The 24,536-nt window shown below is 34.7% G+C and overlaps 2 protein-coding genes and 1 pseudogene across 4 annotated transcripts in view; 2 read left to right on the top strand and 1 right to left on the bottom strand.

Annotated features, from left to right (window-relative positions):
- Positions 1–384: 384 nt before the first annotated feature.
- Positions 385–11,442, bottom strand: LOC101205093 (factor of DNA methylation 1). Of its 2 annotated transcripts, none has more exons than XM_004139592.3 (8): positions 11,227–11,442; positions 10,184–11,075; positions 9,683–9,864; positions 9,342–9,431; positions 8,897–9,184; positions 8,484–8,699; positions 2,175–2,441; positions 385–824 (listed from the first exon to the last, which is right to left on the bottom strand). In XM_004139592.3, the coding sequence occupies exons 2-7, from the start codon at positions 11,073–11,075 to the stop codon at positions 2,211–2,213; spliced, it is 1,899 nt and encodes a 632-aa protein (XP_004139640.1). In that variant the 5' UTR covers positions 11,227–11,442; the 3' UTR covers positions 385–824; positions 2,175–2,210. The 2 variants fall into 2 exon arrangements, with proteins under 2 accessions (XP_004139640.1, XP_011659138.1); XM_011660836.2 differs by having other exon boundaries at positions 11,245–11,431.
- A 5,592-nt stretch (positions 11,443–17,034) lies between these two features.
- LOC116405257 lies at positions 17,035–20,429 on the top strand (annotated as a pseudogene).
- Positions 20,430–23,118: 2,689 nt separating this feature from the next.
- Positions 23,119–24,536, top strand: part of LOC101204844 (vacuolar protein sorting-associated protein 51 homolog) — a 31,258-nt gene continuing 29,840 nt past the window's right edge. For both annotated transcript variants that reach the window (XM_004139591.3, XM_011660838.2), the window contains exon 1: positions 23,119–23,397. The gene's annotated coding sequence lies outside the window, so the exon portion shown is untranslated. The remainder of the gene's footprint in view (positions 23,398–24,536) is intronic.

Genomic DNA, 24,536 nt, shown 5'->3' on the forward strand with positions numbered 1-24,536 from the left:
GACAACGTAGAAATGATAAAATTAACAAGAAACAACTATGAAAATTCATAATGGCCACAATTTCAAGCCCTTGTCTAAATTGAGACCAAATATTTTGAACTGACCTTTAATGTAATGCTGGTGGAGGTGTTGATTGCAGAGAGAATTGGAACGTAACGATTACAACCAGGCAGCCTACTGCCATCTACTTTGAGAAAGCTGAAAGCAAATTTCTTTAATGGATCTATGAAAGAAATAAACATATGCAGGAACCCTGTATAATTAAGGAATGGAGAAAGGGCAACACTCAAAAGTAGTTTCATCTAAACTACAATACTTTGTTTCCTAAATCACCTTTTGTATAATAAATTTTATAAATATATTTTAAACTCGTTGGATTATTACTGAATAAATGAGAACCTCTGCCAAATGGCTAAATCATATATACTGCATGCATTCTCCAAAGCAGACTGAAAATAAGTCTAGAATCCATAATCAGTCAATTCAGAATCAAGACCCAACTTGTTTAGGACCATTATGGCTAAGCATACACTAAATGAGAGGAACGCACAATAGAATCCAAATATAAGATGTCAAGGGTAGATGTCAGTAGTCCCCACGATCAGATAGGTGATCCAATTTTCCTTTTTTTTTTTTTTTTTTTTACTTTATTTATTTTTTCACTGGTAGCCCCCCTTTACCTTTGGACTAAATACTACAAACAAAAGCCAGCATGATGCATTTGCTTCCCTGATAGAAATTGCTTGCTCCATTTACCATAGGAAAAGGTCCCACTGGACAAGTTACAAGCAATAAGGCCTGGCAATTCTCATCCAATCCTTCCCCTGTTAACATTAAAGTCAGATCAGTAAAACTATAATAATTGAGATCAAAAGAACGTTTGGTAGTATACAACTATTCAAATTATTTTGATAGAAACAACTTTCTTTGAGAACAAAAATTGAAAGAAACAACTATTCCAATAGAATTTGAATCTGGTTGCAGCAAGATGTATATAACGCAACAGTAGTCAAGCTTATACAAATTTATAAATTCAATAACAATAACTACATCATCAAATACAACATGTTACATGTATGTCTAGCTTACGGACAAAATCTTAACCAAAGTCCATTTCTTTCTTGTTCCAGAGGATGTACGTACCTTTTTATCCCATAGTTTTCTTAGTACAAGACCCATGCATAATATAGTGAAAAACTATACTATGGTTTTAAATTTGATTGTTTGTCAAGTGGTCATTATTGTTCTGTTCCTTGATTATTTGTTGTCAACTTTTGTGGGGTGTTTGACCCCCCAACTTGCTTTGGGTGGAGTGAGCTATTATAAGCCACTCAATATTTTGGCCTCTCATTATAATAGTTGAAGTTCTCAATTATTATAACTCACAGTTAGTTACAATAAAACTATTTCAAAACCCCACCATCTATGGTATGTTTACTATTTTGTAGCCATCCTCTCTCCTCAGTTGTAACCCAAACTAAAACAGTCTACAGAGTATTATACTTACAAATAATTATAGCACACAGACTATCAATAATGAATTTATTCTATATTTTGGTCATCTTGGGTTTCTGTCACTAATGGAATGCATATGATGCAAAGGCATCTTTCGGGATTGGCTTGAAATGAGATCAAGGCTGTGGGTAGTAGAGGATGAGGGATAGACTTTATTGTCAATTGAAAGTTATCAAGACATAAAGACAATTCCTCAATTTATAGAGAATTGAACAGCAAACTAATCCTAATCCTAATTAATCAAAGAAAACTAATCCTAATCCTAATAAACCAAGGAAACTAATCATAATCTAGTCAACCAAGGAAACTAATCTTCATCCTAATCAACTAAGGATTTGACCAAAGTACCCTAATTTACCTTAATCTTACTACATCAGCAAGGGCGTGGGGGCAGGAGCAAGACAAAGAAAGAGAGAACAAGTCATGTTTTTTTTTTCTTCTAACCTACAAGTTTCAAACACCAAATATTGTGAAGCCATGTATTTAAAAGTTATCAAGACACAAAGCCATGTTTTCTTCTTTTGATGGGGGCTAATGTACATGCAAATTGACCTATATACCTTGGAATGATTACTGAGAAGGAAAATACACCCTCTACTTGATAACATAAGGAAATTTAAAAATTGAATTCTAGGTAACAGAGAAAGATGAGATAACACCTTCCACTCATGATCTCTTCCCCTTCTCGGATCTTCTCATGTTCTCTTTCGTTTCAGTGACTTGATGCTCTTAACAATATAGTTGATGACCTCCTTCAAAGTAGCTTTCCTGTCTTCCTTAAAGTTCCATAGCTCAGGCACAGAATATCGACCACTTGGATTATATTCATTCATTTCTTTAAGGGCAGTAACGACCGCATTGTATATCTCACCACCCCATTCCTGCTTGAGACCTTTCAGTTTCTCATCGTCCTCATCAATATTCTCCTGTCATGCATCATATGTTTTATAATATACGTTTTAATTAGCCAATCCAGAAGATGGAATGAAAATACTACTTTAGTCTAAACAACTATGTGAAACATCAATAAAACATTTTAGCGGCTATAATACCCACCAAGACTACTCAAATAATCAGAAGAGGTTTCTTACAATGAAGCATAGAGAAGGACACGATGCATGTTATCAACAAACTGGATTTTACAAGAAACAAAGTTTGGTGGGAGAAGATGTTTTTGAGGAAATAAAAGGTGTTTCAAAATTTTTCTCTAAGTGAAGATTGGATATGTTTTTTTATAAAACAGAAACAGAATTTTTCATTGTTAAACCATCAATTCACCCAAAAGCTTAAGCTAGTGGTTGAAGGCAAATTTAATTATATATCACCAACAGATACAATGAAAAGAGCAAATCTCAAATTACAAAGAGACACAAACCAAATAAACCACTAAGGATTAGGAGATGCACCCTGATCTCAACTAGGTTAACACAAACCTTAGCACCATCATCATATTCAATACAAAACAAGATTTCAGAAATTAAAATACATCTAAAATGCTTGATTAGATAGAAGAAATAAAAGTAATCCAATTGAGGCAAATATCCTGAGTAGAGTAATTTTCAAAGAGTTTGGACTGCAAACTCCAAGAAGTAGCTAGAAGACAAACTGAACCCCATCTGTCTGACCAATCCTTGAAATTATCATGGAAAACTCTCTGATAGTGCTCAATCCAAATCTTAGAAACCAAAACTTTAACTGCATTTGACCATAAAATCTGAGCTCTAGAAGATAAAGAAGGACCAACCAAAAGATGAGAAATATTGTCCTTAGAAACCCAGGTTTTCGGAAAATGTATGGATGGATCAAGTGTTAATTGGCATTTAAATTTCCTTAGTTATATGGGATGATGGAAGGAAGTTCCAATCAGTAAATGAACCATGTGATTAAAGAACGAGTTGGAATTCCACAACCAAAAAGATATTTTTATATAGAAACCACATTCATTGAGAAAAAAATGAAAGAATAGAAGCACAAAATACAAAAACCAAGCCCACAAAAAGAGAAACTCCTGTACAAGAAGAGACTCCAACTAAGCAAAAGAATGCCTATGGAGTAGTTACAAAAGGTTTATGAAATCGAAGCCTAAAAAAAAACATGATAGTGAACCAGAGACCAAATCTCACACGGTCCCACTTCCACCCCATAAGGCACATACCGCAGCATACCATAAAAAACGACCCTTCTCCCCCCTAGCGAATTAAGGAGGAACTCCTCGATCATACTCCTAAAAACATTCTGATGAGCCAAAGAGAAACCAAACGTCTGAAAAAACAGCTCCCAATCAGAACTAGCATACTCACATTGCCAAAAGATATGATCCAGATCTTCCTCCATCTTTCGGTAAAGAATACAACAGAAGAACTCAACAAGCGAAGGTTACTTCCTCGCCAACCAATCTGTCGTATTAGCATGACCGTGAAGAACTTTCCAAGTAAAGAACATCACTTTCCTAGGAACCTTAATCCTCCATAGAACCAAAAAGACTGACGCTCCTACGGAAAAATGATGAACCAAACTATGAGAGAAAGATTAACACGAAAACCCCTCTAAAAAGGGAGGCTTCAAGTCAAAACATGAATACATGACTTGTTAGTCATCCCAAATGAGGTCATCAAACAGCAGCAAGAAGATTGAGGACTAAACTTTTAAGATGTTGAAGAATAGTTCTGTAGAGAAGGTCAAACCAATGAGTACAAGAAACAGAGTATGAGCCGTTATTGGATTATCAAGAATCTTGAGTAGATCAACAATCTTTGAACTGTTACAAGACTGTTTGAGTTCAATGAATGGACAGAAATAGCTAGCACACTAAAATTATACTTTGAATCTAATGTCATTATCAATCCTTTGTCTGCGGAAAGTGTTGTAATCCATTTGAATCAAGGTGAGTTGGACGATCTAGTTGAATACCCGAGGAAATGGCAAGATAGTCGTCAGTGTTGAAGGTTTATGGCGGGTGGATCTCGATTAAAAACTTACCTTTAGACTAGAGCAGGCAAACCTTTGAAGCTATTGGGTCTTATTCGTTCAGACTAGTATCTATTGCAAATGAAACATTGAATGTTGTTAATGTTGCTGAAGCAAAAATTCAAGTTCAGAAAAGTTTATGTGGTTTTATGTTGTCTACTATAGAAATTTCATATGAAAAAAGAGGTAACATTTTTCTGAATTTTGGAGATATTGAATGTTTGGACCCCGACGAAAGTTCAAGGTGCTTTATTTATAGAAGATTTCTCCAACCCAATTGACTTGGCTCGTCTAAAGCAAGTTTTCAACAATGAAGATTTAGATTCTTCAGGTTCAAATTTAGAATGGACTTGTCAAGCTACCCCTTGCAACCTAGAAATTTCTTCAAGAAATCCATTTACGTCTTTTTCTATGATGCTTCAAAAAGAAAACCAAATACAGATCCCACTGAAAACTAAAAACAGAGACTCCCCGACAACTTTTTTCCCACCGACGATTATCGAGAGGAAACGATCAGACTCATATTTTTTGGAAGAGAGAGGTTATAGCGGCACTTGGAGCTCTTGGAAGTAGTCCAAGGGTCGCACATCCACTTGGTGCAAAAAGCCTTATTCAAATTTCATCAATTGTATGCCCTTAGAAGAAATCCCAAAAGTTGCGTGATATTAAAGAGCCACAATTAAATAGAAAAGAAAAAGAACTTCAAACTGAAAGGAAAAATGCGAAGGAAGTCCAAGAGAAGCTTTTAGAAAGGAAAGAGAATATTACGGTTGACCCTTCTTTATTGCCCATTGGTTATCCAAGTTTTGGTACAGCTGGGAAGGCAAGTCAATTGAAGTGTTTGTCGCTTTTTCTTCCTCCCTTAGCAAGTCACTTTCCTCTGCTTCGTCAAAGCCTTTTGCTACCATTTCCTTGCCGGTTCTATGCCCACTTAAAGGCCCTCCGGAAAAGCTCCAATTTCCAACTGTTCCTCCCCTGCTCTTTCTTCTCCTTCCCTTTCATCCTAGGCCAAATCTGGATCAAAGGCTAAGTCTAAAAGACATCCAAAATCAACGATTCTCCCACATCCCTTCAAGATTTCCCAAAGCATTTTGCTAAAAGGAAAAGGGTAACGGAGGCCTAAAAAATTTACAAAGAAAAAATTGATTTTAGATCAAAATTCTGACTTTTTAGAGGCAAATTGGCCCTAATTCAAGCCCCTTCTCAGATCCTCAGAGTTCCATCGTCATTTTAAATACTTGTTTTCTCTCTGAATAATTAAAAGGTAAAAATTTTTAGAGGTTCTCCCAGCCAAACTCCAATCTCTTCATCGAAAAAGAAGAGTGCATCAGATTGTGACTCTTCTTCTAGTGTGAGCAGCGAGAAAGCCGAACATTTTCCAAAGACAACAGAGAAGGACGACCAGTCAATTAAGGATCCTTTAGAATCTGATCTTAATACCATGTTTCAAACAGAGGAGGATTTAGTTACTGAGAAGCAGGCCTCTTTATTTCCCTCACAAGCCAAGCACTGTGAAATTTCAGATCACTTGAAGTCAATCTTGAGAAATGTGGAATTATTTTGGTTTCAGTACATAATTTAGACTTTATTTTGTTTTTTCAGCCAATTATTTTTTAAGTCTGTTTTAGTGGATCACGAGAGGTTTGACGGATGCTTCTACTATTTTGGCCCTCTAAAGTTCTGAAATATTCTGGTTCTAGACACTCACTCACTCAAGATTTAAAGACGACTTAGGAGGCATATTTTTTCAACAATTCTCAGTGGGCATAAGAGAGGTTTCCATTTGGAAATTTTTTTTAAAGTTTATCACTTTTTTGTGGTTGAAAGATTCTAGCAAAGCTTCCCAGTCACTGAATCATTTCTTTTTCTAATCAAACTTGAAACTGCATGGTTGTTTGCTCTCCCTTTGTGTTTCCTCCCCATCCATTTTGAAGTTTTTAGTCTTCAATTTTCAGCAGATTTTGGGCTTCTTGTTGAAAGACTTTTAAGTTTGCTATGTTCTCAATTTTCTGTTGTTTGCGCACAATTTTGATGTTTTGATCAGTTCGTCTGTACTTTTGTTTGTGATCGTTGTTTTCACTCTTAATATAATTCTTCTGTACTTTGAGCATTAAGAAAGAAAAGAAAAAAAGATTGGGTCTCCAGACTCTCACATCCCTTCTCCCATGCCTAAAAAAGGGACCTCCAAGTAAAACTAATGTAAACAAGAATGAGGTTAATTGAGTAATTAGATAATATTCTAAGTTAATTCCCTTTTTACTCCCACTTGTAAATTCTTGTAAAACTCTATAAATAGGTGTTTTTGCTCTTGTATGAAACACATTGTCATCCTAATAAAAGATCCACAATCTTGACTTTCAGAAGATTACTCCTAGAAGCTACTTAGGCTACATAAAAAACAAGAAGAGAGGCCACATGTAATGCTTCCCTATTGGAAAGAGAACAATGGAAACCAAACAAAAAGAAACACAAGCTCTCAAACCATACATGGAAACCACAACTAGAAAGATCTTAAAAGAAAGGGAGGAAAGTAAGTTGAAGTTGTTGGAAACGGTCAAGTGGCAAAGTGCTAAGAGATGACGATGATTGTAAGGTTTTGTAATGCCCCAAGCCCAGGATTTCGACTAGGATTTAGAATTCAGATTCGGAAACTCATGGCCCTAACATTCCCTTGCGTCCCCTACGACCTGCCAACATCGTATTTACTTCTTTTAAATGCTTATTAGTGTGAAAGTTGTCACACGAACCAACACTAGTCCTTTCAGCATGTTTTGTCCTCACTCACGCATCTTAGGAAAATTCCTAAAAGGCCACCCAACTAAAATTATTCCAGTAGTGACTTTCAATTCTTTTAACCCATTATTAACCTTACTTTCATGTCCTCATAATCCCTCTCATTCAGATATGATATCAGTTTATTCATGTCCCCTCCTAAACTCGAGACGTTACAGATTTACTTAGATGTTGGGATCAAATGGTTCCTTTTCAATCAAATCCTTCTCTCATATATGTTCAAGGGTGAAATAGCTTTTGATGCGGTAGAAATAAGGTATTATGGTCAAATCCTTAATTTATTAGGATTGAAATTAGTTTCTTTTATTATTTAGAATTAGGATTTAGTCTCTTATATTATTTAGGATTAGGATTAAGTGTCTTTTTATTAATTAGGATCAGGATTAAGATTAGTTTACTTTTTCTATCAATAGAGTAGTTATCTTCTCGTATTCACAACTTCAAAAACATTAATAAAATTCTCTCATTTGGTTTACATCAACTTTGGATGGTCATTTGTGCACTGGCATTTGAAAGAAAGCTGCCCTGAAAAAGTAAAAGTGTTTGATTGGACAAGTTGTCTCCAAAGTCCTTTCTGCAATTCAGGTCATCAATGTTTTCTTAGTCATCAATTTTATTCATTTATGGTGTAAAAAAATTAATTATTGGTTCAACAGAAAGATGTGGCATTGTTTTCTACAAGTGGCAAGTTTGTGGGAAGTTTGGATCCAACATCCATCTACTAAATTGAAATATTGGCCTCAATCTGAAATGAGTAGACATAGGGTAATATGGTCATTAGAAAGGTAGTTTGTTAAAAGCATGTCAAGAGACTACTTTCTATTACTGGTGTGATCACAAGTTAAGGGAAGGAGCCAAGTTGTGGTGATTTAGTCTTGAATACACTTGAAAAAGGAAGTGGATCTAACAACCTCAAGTTACTTGGGACAAGGAGTTTTTTCTTTTTTTGGTTCAACTTCAACATGTGGTGGAGGGATTCAAACCTCTGAAAGTATACATTTCATGTCAATTGAGCTATGTTTACTTTGGCTTGGGAGTATGTTACTATCTTTTCTTCTGGTTCTTTCAAGACAATTTCCCAGGCCTATAATAGCACTCTAACCAGTTTTCAGCCACTACTAAAGAGATATAGGTCACTACTTCAAACATTTGGAATCTTAGCTTTCCATAAGGACCAAAAGGATGATGAGAAAGAAAAATTCAAGTACCTGGGAATCCCCATCGATAGTAACAACTTTAAATGGATGCCAATTTGGATCCGTCAAATTATCCTGCCACAAGGAGCATAAAGTGGAGGCTTGCACCATTGCCTCATCAGGAGAAAATTTATGTTTGCAAGTGTTCTGGAACGGTTTGATGTCAATATCTCCCATTCTCTTTATTCCAATATTAACACGAGCATTTGATGATTGATCTTGCAATCCCTGTACAGCAAAATAATTGGTTAATGAGAAAAGAGTATATGACCATAATTATAATTCCTAAATCTTCTCTTCCTATTGGGAATAAGTTGGAGAACCAAGAGAGAATCATAAGTAATAAAGGATTTTTCTTCCTAGACGTCCATGGAAATGTAGTAAAGTTTAGGTTGCACAAATTAGAGAATAGGAAAGAACATTACACTTATTAATTCTTTACGAGCCTCTTGTAACTCATCATTGCTTTCACGCTCCTTGGTAACAAGAGTTCGATTCAACTCCTGCAAATCATTCAAATCCTCAACCTTTTGATCTAAATCATCACCCATTTCTTTCATCTTTTGTTGCACTCCTTCATCATCTTGATCCTCAAGATGCTTCATAACCTGTAGTTTTCCTTTCAATTCTTGAATTTCCATTTCCAGCTTCTGCTTGGCATCCAGCTGCTTTTCCAGCTGAAGAATTTTGCTTAAAGCCTCTTCTTTCTCTCTCTGAATAAATAAAAGTTATAAAATCATTGTTTCTTAATGCGGGAAAAAATAATGCAGACAGTTAGTGCATACCAAATGTACTAAAATCACTAACAATGAGTGAATCCAAAACTTCAAGATATAAATGGCCCAAATGAAATACTAACAATAAACAAACCTTCTGTTCTTCAACAAGACGTAAGACATTTTCATCAGCCCTTCTCTGTTCCATAGAAGCCAATTGAAGCGAATTGTTCCTCATATCATTCTAGGACAAGGAAAAAAATGAAAATGATTAAAACCATGACACCTTTAATCATAGAACAGACATGAGTTAAGCTCCGTTATGATTATTAGACCCCACATCTTAAATGCGAGAGAACATCGTATGACATACACAGTAAACAACAATAGACCTCAACTTAGCAAAACGGATGATAAGAGAACATGTAAACAGCATAAAAGGCAAGTCATTTCTTAATTGTCTGGAAGTTATGAACACAGGATGCATCATATCACCTTTTTCTTCTCTTCATCAAGTTTTTGTCTCTCAAGTTCAGTCAATGCTTCACGTTTGTTCAATTGCTTGCTCCAGGAATCAAGTTTCTTTTTCTTTGCCTCCAATTCTTGGTGCAAGTTTTCTTGTTCTTCTAATATTCTTTGAACATTATTTCGTGCAAGTCTTTGTGTCTTTCTAGTTTCTGAGCAGAATAAGACATATCATAAACATCTATAGCACATTAGTTATGCAATATAAGTATACACTTGGTGACTATTTTATAGATCTCTTTGCCCTGGGGAGATTATAAACATTGAGCAAATATGTTCATCATCTTTCAGGGTGGTTTAGAGATGATCCATTTCAAAATGAGCTCTTAATTATGGAACCAAATATGTGTTCATGTTATCATTTGCATATCAGTGTTATGAATATAAATAGTACATTCGACCAAAATATAAAAGCAAATAAGCTCCACATTCATGCATATATGCTCCCGCACACAAACAAAAGAGAACAACCTTCAACAAAAGCATGATGAAGCTGGTCTTTCTCTGCAAGCATCCTACTCAAAGACATTGTCTTCTCATTGTACTCGCAGTGTAGTTCCTCCAGGTTTTCATTTTTCAAATCAATTTTATGTGTCAGATTCTCCACAACAGTATTTCTACTTTGAGTTGCTTCATTCACGATGTCTGAGACAGTCCTCAATTTCCCTCTTTGTCGAAGAAACTCTCCTATAGGCTCATTTGAATTATAATCATCAGCCCGTGCACACCAACCATAAATATCCAAGCTTGAACCAGTCTTGGTTTTCCAATTCCTTTTGCTATGATCGTTGGTCTCAAACAACTTTTCGAAGTCCGTTGCATTCACAAAACCATTCCAATCATTGTTGAATTCAACTATGGCCTGAGCTTTCGGTTCATTATCATTCCAAAAAATATACACATCTAAAGGTCTGTATTTAGCAAACTTTTTTATCCAATACGCTGAATCGCAGACTGTATTTCTGTCCTCCCCTGCCTCTATATTGACTATAACACCCATCCATGGCCATACATAAAGCTCCTGTTCAGAATCCTGACTGATAGGAGTTGGTGGAGTTGGACGCTGTGTCTGGTCTGCTTCAGAAGCAAGCTCATTCTCCAGATATTTGGCTAAAGCAAGATGGTTAGCCTTTTGTTTAGCATTCCTGTTCTTAGAGCCTTTACTGACTCCAGAAGCATGCTGGAGTAAATCCTTATATTTGTAGTCCTGCTTCTTCTTGCCCATACAGAACGGGCATCTAAGAATTCCATTGGCTGTTTTTACAACAAGCTTTCCAGTTCTGAGTTGTTCATATGGTTTCTCAGCGTAGTCATTGATCTCTGAGTCACTAAAATCTGACTCTTCTTCACTGCTGTACTCCATCTAAACAAGCAAATCAAAAACGCCAGAGTTATAATACATCATTAGATATTGAACATTCAAGGAAACAAAGCCACATATCATGCAATGTCCATCTAATTTTCAAATCTCCAGCAACAAAATTTGATAAGAGAATGAAAAGGAAAACCCTAACCGCCGTCGCGCACAATACCTCCCGTGAATCTGTAAGTTAGTAGGTTCGTGTTGTTGGCGAAGGCTGGAGAAGAACGCTCGAGATCTCTCCGAAAACACTCGATTTTGCCTCCAGTTTGCTCGAAGAACCGTCGCAGGTTGGTTTTCGTTGTTGAAGCCTTCAGTTCAGTCCACTCCGATCATCTGTCAACGAGGATTTGATTTCTCAATGACTTCATAGTCGGTCTGGTCTGGTTTACTCTCTCCGGTTCGGTCGGTCCACAAAGCTCCCTTGGGTTCAGTCCGTAATACATATATATATTCTATTTATATCTTAAAAAACAAAAAGCTCCGAAAAGGTAAGAATAATATTCAACCAAACCATTCTCATTATCTTCAACAACATAAAAAAGCCAACTAGAAAAAGTAAGAAGTCTAACAATGAGACACAAACAAAAAAAATACATAATTAGTTATAGAGTGAGTCACAATATTACAACCTCTAAAAGCATACCTCAGCTCCCAAACATTAAAATAACTCAATAAAGAAGTCACCTCATCATATATAACACAATGGAGAGAAGGAGAAGAAAAGAGATAGAACTTTAACTACATCAATGGCGTCAAACTCCAAATAAAAACTCACAAGCCATAACTCCCCAACTAATTGTATATCATATAACAAAAGCAAAAACTCCATCAGCTTCAGCCACAGAAGAGCTCTTCTAGAATATAGTACCAACTCTAACATCACCATCCATATTTCTCACAATCGCCCCAAGGCAAGCTGGAGGCTGGGTGTGAAAATTTCAAAGGTCACAACTTCAAAAAAATTGCATAGAAATTGCCAAATTTTGGAGGGACTTGAACCACATACGCTGGAGGTTTTTAACACATCTAGATGCAAAAATTGAGTTAAATTTATGTTGGTTTTTAACTCCAAGTCAATAATGATTCCGTTCGAAGTATTTCAATTGCTCAGCTTCCAATTTTTCTTGCTAAACTTCAGTTAGAGTGTGTTTGACACGCCAACATGAGATGAGTTGAGTTGGAGTATAGCAGTGAATAATCCTATTGACATTTGGAAGTCTATTGATTTAAAAAGTGTCAACATTTGAATCCTATTGTTTGATTATAAAGTTGAAGTCTTTCAACAAATCATGGAAAATCAAGCGATGGGTGATCATATAAGAAAATAAATTTTTATTCTACGAATAGCATTAAGCCCACCAAATGACAATGGATATCCATTCAAAGTTCAAGATAAAACAATTTCGCATTCGATTATGCTTTGCAATGACAATTAACAAAGCACAAGGACAAATAATTCTTAATGTTGGAATATATATTTCCTGAAATTGTGTTTTCTCATGGACAACTTTATGTTGCACTATCTAAAGAAATTTCAATGAAAACAACAAAAGTTTGGATCAAGATCATAGGTGACAATAAGTTACCTTCAAATTGTACAAAAAAATATTTTTTGATATATGCAAGTCTTACATTCAAATTCTTATATTTTAATCTAATTGTTGTAACTTTTGTATGTGTACATCTAATTCTATTAAATTTTAAATTTTCTACTTTTAAATTTAGCACAACTTAAGCATGTACATGCAATGTTTAATATAGTCTAAAGCTACACATTGTACGTGTCATGCACGTGTCTTTTACTAGTATGTATGTATATATATATAAACACACATGGATATGTATATTTAATTGGAAGAAATTAAAATTTTGGTGGAAAAGTACCATTAATTATATATATTTGTATATAATTAGTGGAAAAATATATTTAATAAGGAATGAGAGGTTTTGTAGGGGTTCAAAAAATCGGTAAACCCGACCAATCCGGATTACCCATCCCAAACCGTAAATGTTGAGCTGAGTTATATAATTGAAGAGAAAAAAAGTTGAGTCGAGTAGCCAGATTGGCAAGTAAGAGGTCAGGTTGACAAGGCCCAACCTGATTATGTATATAATTGTAACACTCGAGATTAAGAAGGAGACATGAATGAATCGGTATCACAACTGGATGAGAGAGATCTTGAGGACATGAAAGTAATGTTAATAAAGACTTAAAAGAATTAAAAGTTAATATATATACTAACAATGTACACCTTCCTTTTCGGCGACTTGATCATAGAAACTCCAAAGTTAAGTATACTTAGCTTGTTGCAATTCTATGTTTGATGACCTTATGGGAATATTCATATGATGCATGTGAGTGAGGACAAAGCTTGCTAAAATGACTCGTGTTGGTTTGTGTAGAAAATTTTGACTCTAATAAACTTTTAAGAATAGTAAGGATGATGTTATCAGGTCGCAGGGGATGCAGGAAAATGTCGGAGATCCGAATTCCAAATTTCAAATCTTGGGCCTGGAGTGTTACAATAATATATATATATATATGTTGTATACATGTATACACATGTATAAATATACATATTGTAATGATTCAACTCTTTTACAATGCTATGGTCATTACTATTAAAATAAGTAAATATTTTATTATCTAAAATGAAAGAGAAAACTCAAATTTCAAATGAATAATTTCAAATACTCATTTATAAATCATAATTTAGAAAAATGAAAATAAATGCTATAAAATTTAATTCTAGTTTGGGCCCTATCTAACTTTTAAAGAAAAATAACATAGACTAATTCATGAGTTCGATAAATTCGAATGAAAATACTAAAAATCAAAATATTGTAAACATAAACTGGAAGCATAAAAAATTTTCTATTGCAAGTCATAAACTCTTCTTGTCATTCACCAACTTTCCTCTACCTCTATCTTTGCTCGAAAAATTAACCATAAAAAGAGTATGTACAAACATATACTCAGTATGAGACCCACTACTAGTCCCAATAGGTGTTTGTTAACTTTTAATTAGAGTCTTGTAAGGAGATACCCACAACTATCGTGCTCTCAAGCATATGCAAACTAGAGATTTCTTAGAAACTCATTTGGTCTATCAATGAATCCAAAGGAACACCTAAGACATCGAGCTGTAAGTGACCCCGTCGAATCACTTATAAAACATTGCATGACAGACTGGTGGTTCTGTTGAACTCACATAATCATAAATCTGTGAAAGATTGTGATCCTGAGAGACATCCATGTAGGTACGATCATAATAGCCAAAGTTAACAGAACACCACAATTTATAGTACGTAGCATATCATAAATATCATAACATGACATGAATATCAATCATACAGTCCTTAGTCATATGATAAATATATCATGCTTCATAATATATCAATCATCAGCATGTTATGCACATTAGCTACATCAATGCATAACGAAAAATACATGTAAGCTCTTAATTTCATTTTCAAGGTCTAGTAGTAGAATCTCTTACCTGAGAGATTAATTAACAAATAATCCCTAGCAGACAGTTAAAGTTTCCAATGAACCAATTCTCCAAAGAACCAATCCTAAACAACAAGGAAAATCAATAACTAAATTAATAAATTTTACACTTGATTATTGATCCAAAAATCATCTCAAATCAACTTACCCAAAATTGAGGTTGAAACCAATTCAACCTTGAGTAGGAAAACTTCACAACTCAAAACCTCAAACTAAAATTTAGTCGAACCTTCAAGCAAAAATAATCCAACATTAACTTATTTCAAGGAAAAAATTACCACTTGATAGGTAAAAACCAAAACCCACCAATAATTGACTACAAGGCACAAATGGCTGCAAGAAAGGGCAAGAAGCTAATTGATGGCTTGGTTTGAAGGGCAGGAGAACAAATATGGCTCAGCTCGCAACTAGAAGAGGATAAAGAGCGCATGCAACTCAAGAATAGAGGAAGCAGAGGTGGCTCGGTGAGGAACACGTTTAGCTCCAACTAAGAAGAACCAGCACGGACGAGGGACATCAGCTTCACGATCAACCAGTGGAGAGAAATCCAGTGAAGCTTGATAGACGACGTGCAACTTGGTCCATGAACGAAGATGAAGCGAACAAAAACGAATTGCTTTCCGGACAAAAACAAAAACGAACAAAAATAAATTTTTGATTTCAACTTAGTTTTCACCGGACCTCTCAATTTCTTCTCCACGGCTCTCTGTTTTAGTTTCGACTTCAACTCCGGTGAATGCTTCTCCACTCCTTCCCGATTTCAACTTTTTTTTCACCGGACCTCTCCATTCCTTCTCCACTCCTCTCCGTTGGCAGTGTCGTATCGATTCTCTTTGAAGTCAAGTGAGTAATAAGATCTGAGTTTTTTTTATTATTATTAATCATTCTTGTTTAAGTTGTCTGTTAATATATATGAGATTTTTGTTGGGCACATTTTAGATATACCATTAAATTTGTAGAAAAGAAATGCATATGTCCTACATGCACACATACATAGAGAGCTGTGGGAACATGAATTCTGTTTTTAGGAAGAAGAACCATATAATTAATAAAAATATTGGACGAAGAACCATGTCCTTTGCAATGTACTATAATAATAGATAATTGGGTTAATAATCTATTATATTTGTGCATGCTACAAATATATCTATATATATATATACATACCTTGGAGTTTAGAACATGAATTCTAGCATATTTGGTGTCCCATCTAAACTCAGGAAAGCTACCAGTAGAACAATGTTGAAAGACATTATCATTTTTAGAGTTAATCATATTATTATAATCAAAAGTTGCATTGTTGTTCTCTACTTTGTTGATGTTTTTAGTGATATAGTTCCAATAAAATACAATCTTTGTTGCCTTGTATAACCAAACAGCTCCACATATTAATGTGTCCTATGTCGAACTAGTTTATTTAGAATTCATTTGTTAGAGAGAATTTGAAAACAAATGATTCAATGAGTTTTGTTCCTAAACATAAGAATTGTAGGCTTTCCTCCTACTACTAACCATTTAGTAAGGTGTTACAATATATGTTTAGGAGTGCAAGCAAATTGATTTAGTAAGCCTCTTATGAACTTGTCAACCCCTCATTAGCAATCTCATTTTAGTAAAGGTGTTACAATATATGTTTATTGGATAATGTTTTATCTCGCATCTATCTCACAAGTATCAAAATTTCAATAGGAGTTTCAAAATGAGATTGCTACCCTTCCTAAACCATTTAGAATGGTTCTATGTATGTTTATTGAGCCATAATATTTTATCTCACACGTATCTTGCATGTATCTCGCACCAACCAAATTTTCACTAGAAGTTTCAAAATGAGATTGCTACCCTTTCTAAACTGTTTAGAATGCATGTTTAGCTAGTTTATTGGGCTTTAAGGGTTTAGGATTAGCAAGTTTATTAGACGTAGCAAGTTTATTAGCCCTTAATTTTTTATCTCGCACGTACCAAAATTTCAGTAGAAGTTTCAAAATGAGAGTGCTACCATTCCTAAACTGTTTAGAATGGTCCTATGTATGTTTATTGAGCCATAATGTTTTATCTCGCACCTATCTTGCATGCATTTTGCACCTACCAAAATTTCAGTAGGAGTTTCAAAATGAGATTGCTACCCTTTCTAAACTGTTTAGAAAGCATGTTTAGCTAGTTTATTAGGCTTTAAGGGTTTAAGGTTAGCAAATTTATTAGACTTAGCAAGTTTATTAGCCTTTAATTTTTTATCTCGCACGTACCAAAATTTCAATAGAAGTTTCAAAATGAGATTGATACCCATCCTAAACTGTTTAGAATGGTCATATGCATGGTACTATGCATGTTTAGCTAGTTTATTGGGCTTTAATATTTTATCTCGCACTTATCCAAATTACAATGCATCCATGTTTAGTAAGTCTCTTATGCAATTATATTTTATTTGTTTCTTTTTGTTTAGGCTTCAGTATGACTTCGACATCAACTGACGGACCCATGTACAAGATTGATCATTCTCATCATTTTCAGGCTTTAGTAAACAATTTATCTCATTTAGAAAATACTACACGTAATATTAAGGCTAAATTGAAACCAGATCAATTAACCTTATTTAGAAATACAAAGTTTGGCCACTTTTTGGATCTTAATATCGTCTTTAATGGGCCACTCAACCACTACTTATTGTTAAGGGAGGTGGAAGATGAAGGGAAAGATCATATCAGTTTCATGATAGGGGGAGTTGTGTGTACTTTTGGTAGGAGAGAGTTTAACATCATAACGGGTCTATGGAGTTCTCCAACAGAGTCTATTCAATTGGTTGGGAATAGTAGGTTGTTGGACAAGTTCTTCGAAGATAAAAAGTCTATTTATGTAAGTAACTTAGAGGACACATCTATGGAATACGAGGGGGATGACGATGACATAGTTAATTTAGTTTTAGTGTACTTTATAGAGCTGTCATTGTTAGAAAAAGATAGGCGGACCAAAGTGGACCGAACTTTATTTAGGATTACAGATGATTAGACCACATTTAACAATTATGATTGGGGAGGGTTGGTTTTTGGACGCACAATTTCTGCCTTAAAACGAGCCTTGGACATACAACATGCCAAGGGAAAGAATAAGTAAGCTAAGACAAAATATACTATCATGGAATTTCCGCATGCATTACAGGTATGTTACTTCCTACTTCAAACTTATGCACATATTTATATATACATATATCTCAGAACACTTGCTAAACTTGTTTTGTTGAATATGGAATAGGTTTGGGCATATGAGTCTATACCAACCATCACTGAATGTGGTGTAAATAAAGTAAACAACGATGTCATACCACGAATGCTAAGGTGGGTATGCGAACTATCTCAGAAGTCTTCTGTCCTACAGAGCCAGATGTTTGACTCGCCAATGGTAAGTAGCAACCCAATAGTAACTAACTTACCGAATGCACGACTTTGTTCCTTTTTATTTGGCTTAACTACATTTGTTTTTCCACTTTGTAGTTCATAATTAATGCGGTAATTGAGATGACGCCTAAAGATGAGCATTTAAGAATATCTTCAGGCGAACTTTTTGACAAACCCCATCCATCTAACATCGTTCCTGAGAAGAATGGTGGTTCAAAATGAGCCATAGAAGTTGGTAATGATGACGATGACTGCAAAAAGAGTAAAACGAGTAAGTAAAAGAAGTGGAAGTCTAAGATGAAAGAAGTTGTTCGGAAACTCAAAAATCGAGTAGCGGTTCTTGAGAATGAATGTGGAAGCCTAAAATTGACGATGTCGACTATATTGAAACACATTGAACTTCAAAGAAAGGTTAGGAAGTAAAGTTGTTGTTTAACATTTCCAAAATTATCCTTACCAATACATATTGACATTTCCAAAGGGTGAAGAAGGAGACTGCACGGGGTTTGAAGGTCATGATGCCCAGACCCAAGATGTTGACACACTCGGTACCCCTTCTTGGTTGAGGATGCCAAAGGAGGATGACTCAAGTAATGGGGTGAAATACGTTGAACTTCAAAAAAAAGTTAGGAATCAAAGTTGTGTAATGAGGTAAAAATTATCCTTACTAATACTTTATTTTGACATAGCTAATCTTGATGCTTAGTTTATATCATTATCCTTACTAATGCATTTTGACCTTCTAGAGAGTGTCAAAGGAGACCAGAAGAAGGATGACACAATCGACGTGTTGGAGAAGAAGGTTCATATTGGTTTGGAGGAGCCAATAGACGTCGTTGACGGTGAGGTTGAAGTTGAGGAAACTGGAGAAAAAAGTCTTACCCATTTTGATTCAGACGTCATGGAAATAGAACTCTTATCCACTCAACGACCACACGTTCGGCCCGTACGTAGCAAGCGTGCAAGTGTTTACTTGTCAACCCCTTCACAACTTTAATTAAACGGTAGACGAAATCAACCACCACCACCTCTCAGTCTCAACCATCCATTTATGATCCTATGCACAAAATACCTGACGTTGATTTAGATCGACTCAGAGCTTGGATTACATACAAACGTACGAAAGATGAGGTGCGTGAAACTTTTCACGGGAAAAAATCAAAGGAATTTTTCAGAGACTTGTTCATGTGTCGTCGGTGGTTTGCGGATGAGGTAAGGGCTTTTATTATTATTTATGTTATTATAATGTTTTCTTTATAGGTTTAGAGTTCCAATCCCTACAATTTCTTTCTCAAACCAATATGAAGAGTGAGAAATTTCACTTTTAGGAAGGCATAACCCAACCAAACCAACCAATGACTAGGAATCAACTTGGTTAAGATTCATTACGTTATCTTGTTGATTGGGTTGATTGTATATATTTTTTTAAAACAACTAATTTCGTACAAATTCAAGTATACTCTATTTGGCATTGAATTTGTACTTAGTAAAACCATGTTTGTTTTTTAAAATCAAACCTATCAATACTACTTCTACCTTCAATCTTATTTCTTTGTTATCCATATTCTACGCTTGGTTTTAACTAAAAATAGTAGCTTTTATAAAGTTAGTTTGATTCGAGAACCGAAAAAGTATTCAATGTTTTCTTTTGTTTCTATTAGCATTTGGATGCACTCTTTCTTCTCATTCGCTTCAAGATTAGGACAACCATGATACCTTCTGCTCAAAACTTCACAACTGTAGACACACTCTTCATGGTTTGTATTCGCAACCATACTTTATGTTATGAATTTGCTTTTGATATTTGTCTTATTGTCTTATTGTATTTCGGTCTGACATAAATACATATACATGTGTATTTTTTTTCTTTGCAGCAACTATTAGTTGTGAAGTGGCCTGAATACCAAGAATGTATTAAAGAGAATCGGACGTTTGACTGCAAGGAGGAGTATCAGTTGGTTGACTATGTTGTCGGATCAAAACAAGACTTTCAAGATCCTTGGGCAAATGTTGATTACATTTACTCTCCATTCAATATCCATGCCAATCATTTGGTTCTATTATGCTTGGACTTGGTAAGTTGTCAAGTCAAGGTATGGGATTTGCTTCTGTCGCTTACGAGTGTCGAAAATATGAGAAACATATTAATGCCAATTCGAGAGATGGTGCTAAATTTGCTAGATACTACTGGATTCTTTGCTAGGAGAGGTGGATCATCAACACACAAGGAACCTTGGCCACTTGTCATTGTTGACTCCATTCCACTGCAACGCAACAATAGTGATTGTGGTGTATTTACCATTAAGTATTTCGTAATACGAAGCTTCTGGTTTAGATGTAGCTATATTATGTCAAAAAAACATGTCCTACTTTAGAAAACAATTGACATTTCAATTATGGACCAACACTCCTATGTATTGACTTTTAGTTGCAAAATTTGAAGGAATTGTATATTGTATATGTTGCGAACTATGTACATAAATCGATTGATGTAATGGGATGAGTACCATTATTATTTTATGGTCTGAAATTTTTATTTTATTTTTGGAAAAATTTTCAAGTGTGCAGTATGTACAATCCCATAAACATAATTTGAGATGTGGTTATCTTGCATTTTGATAATATGAAGACTACACAAATGATTTGTTTTTGTAGGGGCTATTGCTGTGGATTCTGGAAGCAAAGCTTTAGAGATTTTGGGTTTGGTTAGAGAAAGAAATGGAACCGGCCATAATTAATTTAGCTTTAGAGCTACTGCTTTAGAGCTTTTGTTTGTTCTTTTTAGGCGTTGTTTGATAATTAATTTAGCTTTTGATATTGCATTGCAGAAGATTGAAGTTAATTTAGCTGAATTTTGGTTGAATCTGAACTGAGTTGGAATCTTATTGCAGATTTCCAAACAGTGGATGTTGGAATTGTCTTTCAACTTCACGCTAAATGGATAACATAACATTTAATTATATGGAAAATTGGAATTCCATCCATTTGATATGAATGATTCTTTTGACAAGCTAGGTTATTACTAGTTAGCTTTCCTTTGTCCTCTAGTGATATTTGCAGCGATGAAGCATAATTATTAAGGTTCATTTTGTAGCTGTATGAATTCTGGTGATATTTGCAGTGATGAAGCACAATTTTGTCTACATGTACATAGTTGATGAAAATATGTAAAAGCCTCCAACCAAATAGTAATCTCTTTTGTCTTTCTTTTGTCTTCCAATTGAAGTAATCTCTTTTAATTTCTTCAATGAAAAGTACCTTCCCTATGTGTGAGAGAGAGGGAGATGCATAGAGGAACAAAAATCACATGATTGAATGCCTAATTAGGCAAGAATCACAAAAAGCTCTAGAATAAAACAAATTTAGAATGTCTTTCACAAAGATGAGGAACAAAAAAACTCTCATTATAGTTATAACTATGCAACAAACCATCTTATTGCAACAACCTGGGATATTGCCACTGCTTTGCATCATAATATACACAACAAACCATCCCTGCATATTTTATCTTTAGCTTCAACCTTACTCAAGACTTCTTCAGCTTCAAACTAGCAAGTGCATGTTTCAATATGTTGGTATTGCTATAACTTCTATTTTCTTACAAGAATCTTAAGGCAAATTTTTGAAAATGAGTGAAAAAGAAAATATGAAGCTATGAAAACCAAACTCTTAAATCGAAAGCTAGTATGACCTTCAAAAGAAACCATGAACATATGCATACCAATCAACACATTTTTTAAGAGAAAAAACATTCATTTTTTTCCTAATGAATAATCACGTTTTCATTGAGAAAAAAATGAAAGAACTTATGGACATAAAAAAAAGGAGGAAGCTACCTAAAAGAAAGTCCTTCAATCAAGCAAAATAAAGCTAAAAATATTAACAGTATTATTGACAGAATCACACAAAGAAGCATAGAACTTGGCAAGGGCATGGATACCTCAAACAAACAAACAAACTACTTGTAGAAACCATGAAGAATGAACTTTTTTTTTTTATAGAAACCATGAAGAATGAACTTTTGACGCCTTCCTTTAGGGTGCTCCCTTTTGCAGTGCAGTTAATAATCTTAGCTTACCAAAATGGAAGCTCTGTTGAATCATTTTCTTTCACATTGAATTTCATACCTATCTTCTCCATTTGTTGATGCATTTTATAAACTATGATTAAAGCTTCTGTTTTTAAGGGAGAAAAAATGAAAGAAAAAACACAAAACACAACCGACCCCAGAAACTAAAAACAAAACAAAACCCAGTTTCTATAACAATCAAAACATTGTTTTAATATAACAAAACAAATGAAAACTGAAGAAGAAGATGAAGAAGAGAATGTCAATTAGATAGCAAAGAGAAAGGGAAACTTACAGAATTAAAGTAAGTTGAAAGGACATGCAATTACACTGAGATAAAACCAAATACCATATAAAATGGTTGTTACACGCAAAGTAATACAAACATCGTGAAAAAAATACAATAAGTAAATATTCTATAAAATGTTCACATTGATTTTGATAACCAAAACCAAAAGGTGGTAATCAAAACCAAACTATATCTCGAGAATAAAAAAATGCAAAGTAAGATAAATAAAAAGAGAAGGAAGGTCTTCAAATTAGATTTGTCAGAAAGATGACTTTAGTGATCTTACAAACAACTCAGGATAAAAAAACATGATTAAAACAAAAAAAAAACATACATATAACACAACATGATTCAGATTGAAAAAAAAATTGAAACAAATCACAGTGCGTGAGATGTTCTGGAGTAAATGATCAACTACAGCGGAGTAAAAGCGAAAAGTTGACAAACTTTTGAGAGAGGAGAAAAACTGCAAACGAGATTTTTTCCCTTTACGTTTTCTACGTTGAAGAGAGGTTGGAAGAGGAGAGACAAGTGTGAAGTAAAATTAAATAAGGGTATTTTGGACATTTCACACCAAATTTATTTTAAATATCAACTTTTTAAAAATCAATCCTAAAACTCCTTTTTTTTTTTTTTTACCCTTTCCCTTCTTTGTTTGTGAAGAAGAAAATGGTAGAAAGGGGAGGGACGGAGGGGAGCACGATTGAGAAATAAAGAGACGAGGTCAATTTTGACATTTCACAAAATTATTTACCCAAGACTATATACTTTTCTTAATTATCCTAAACCCCACTGTGACTGTCTACTTTTGGCAATTCCCCACGGTTTTTCTTCTAAATCCAATTTCTCGTTCAGCCACCCCTCCCTCCTATTACCGGCCACCAACAGCCCCAGCAAGCTACAATCCGGCAAAATCTCCGCCTATCTCTTCCTCTCAGACTATCACCCCTTCGAAATCAGAGTTCTTATCTCTTTTCCCCCCGCAGAAACACAGTGGTTAAGCCGCTAACCTGCGCCGTTGGTGAGATCGCGCTCCTGCCGCCCCCATTTTTCAGATCTCCAAGGTTCTATTTGCTCTTTATTTTGTTTCCTTTGGTTATATTCTCTTCACTGACTGTGAATTGTTGATTTCTTCTTCACCATTGTCAACTGTCGTACGCGTAAATTAAAAAAAGAGCATAATTTCTATGGGACATATTTAATTTTTTTTTTTTTTTGAATTTGAAAATTGTGAAATGAAAATTTTAATGCGCTGATTACAAATTGCCCATCATTTTTTCTTGGTTCGAAATGCGTTTATTTAGAATTCTTCCAGGATCAGGGGTTGCATATAGAAATATACGTTTGAGAGTGATTTTGGCATGTCAGTCGTTTTTTCTATTACTTAAAGTCCTAATCCTATTCAATTCTTATTTTCAGAGATTTTTTTTTAATGTTAGTCATGGCAAAGTGCTGAATCTCTTTAGTTACCGCCTATTTAAAGCTCAACTTTCATAGAATCTTGGATCACACACATCTTTTTAGAATACTTCAGTTCTTTATTTTAAAATACATGGGATTTATTGTAGGATTCAAATTGTAACTAAGGAAAAACGTTACAAACTTGTGGATTTGAATAAAAAAGAAAAGGTATAATTCGATTTTTAGCTATTCATCATTATCTAATTGGATCAGGGAAGGGAGAGATGAATCAGCTAAATTGCATGCTTATTTTGGTATTAGTCCTATTTAGCTTTATTTTAACTACTAAGTTTTAGCTATTCATTATTATCTAACTTGATCGGTCAAAGGGAAATATGAATAAGAAACGGATAGATGAGGAATAGTAATCTTCTTAGACATTACTGGTTTTGACATAAAGGGGTTTTACCCAATGATCTCATATACAATGGCTTACAAGGTTTTCATGGATCCTTACTACTTAGAATGAAGAGAGTGGCCGCAAATGTTTACTGGCTTTTCAATTGGTTTCAACTTTCAACACTTTGCCAATAATAGCTCAACTAGCACACAAGCGTGTTAGTGACTATGATGTCTGTGGTTCGAACACTTCTATCCTCGCAATTTTCTTTCCATTATTCTCGGTAAAAAACCTCAGTTGGTTCGATGGTTAACCAAGAGGCTAATCCGTTGATTCTTTAGAGAAAATTTATGTTTGTTTTATAACCCCTAGTGCTGTGGAGCAGAAGCATCATTCTTGATC

The sequence above is a fragment of the Cucumis sativus genome, chromosome 7 (genome assembly GCF_000004075.3).
Source record: "Cucumis sativus cultivar 9930 chromosome 7, Cucumber_9930_V3, whole genome shotgun sequence".
Classification (NCBI taxonomy): Eukaryota; Viridiplantae; Streptophyta; class Magnoliopsida; order Cucurbitales; family Cucurbitaceae; genus Cucumis; species Cucumis sativus.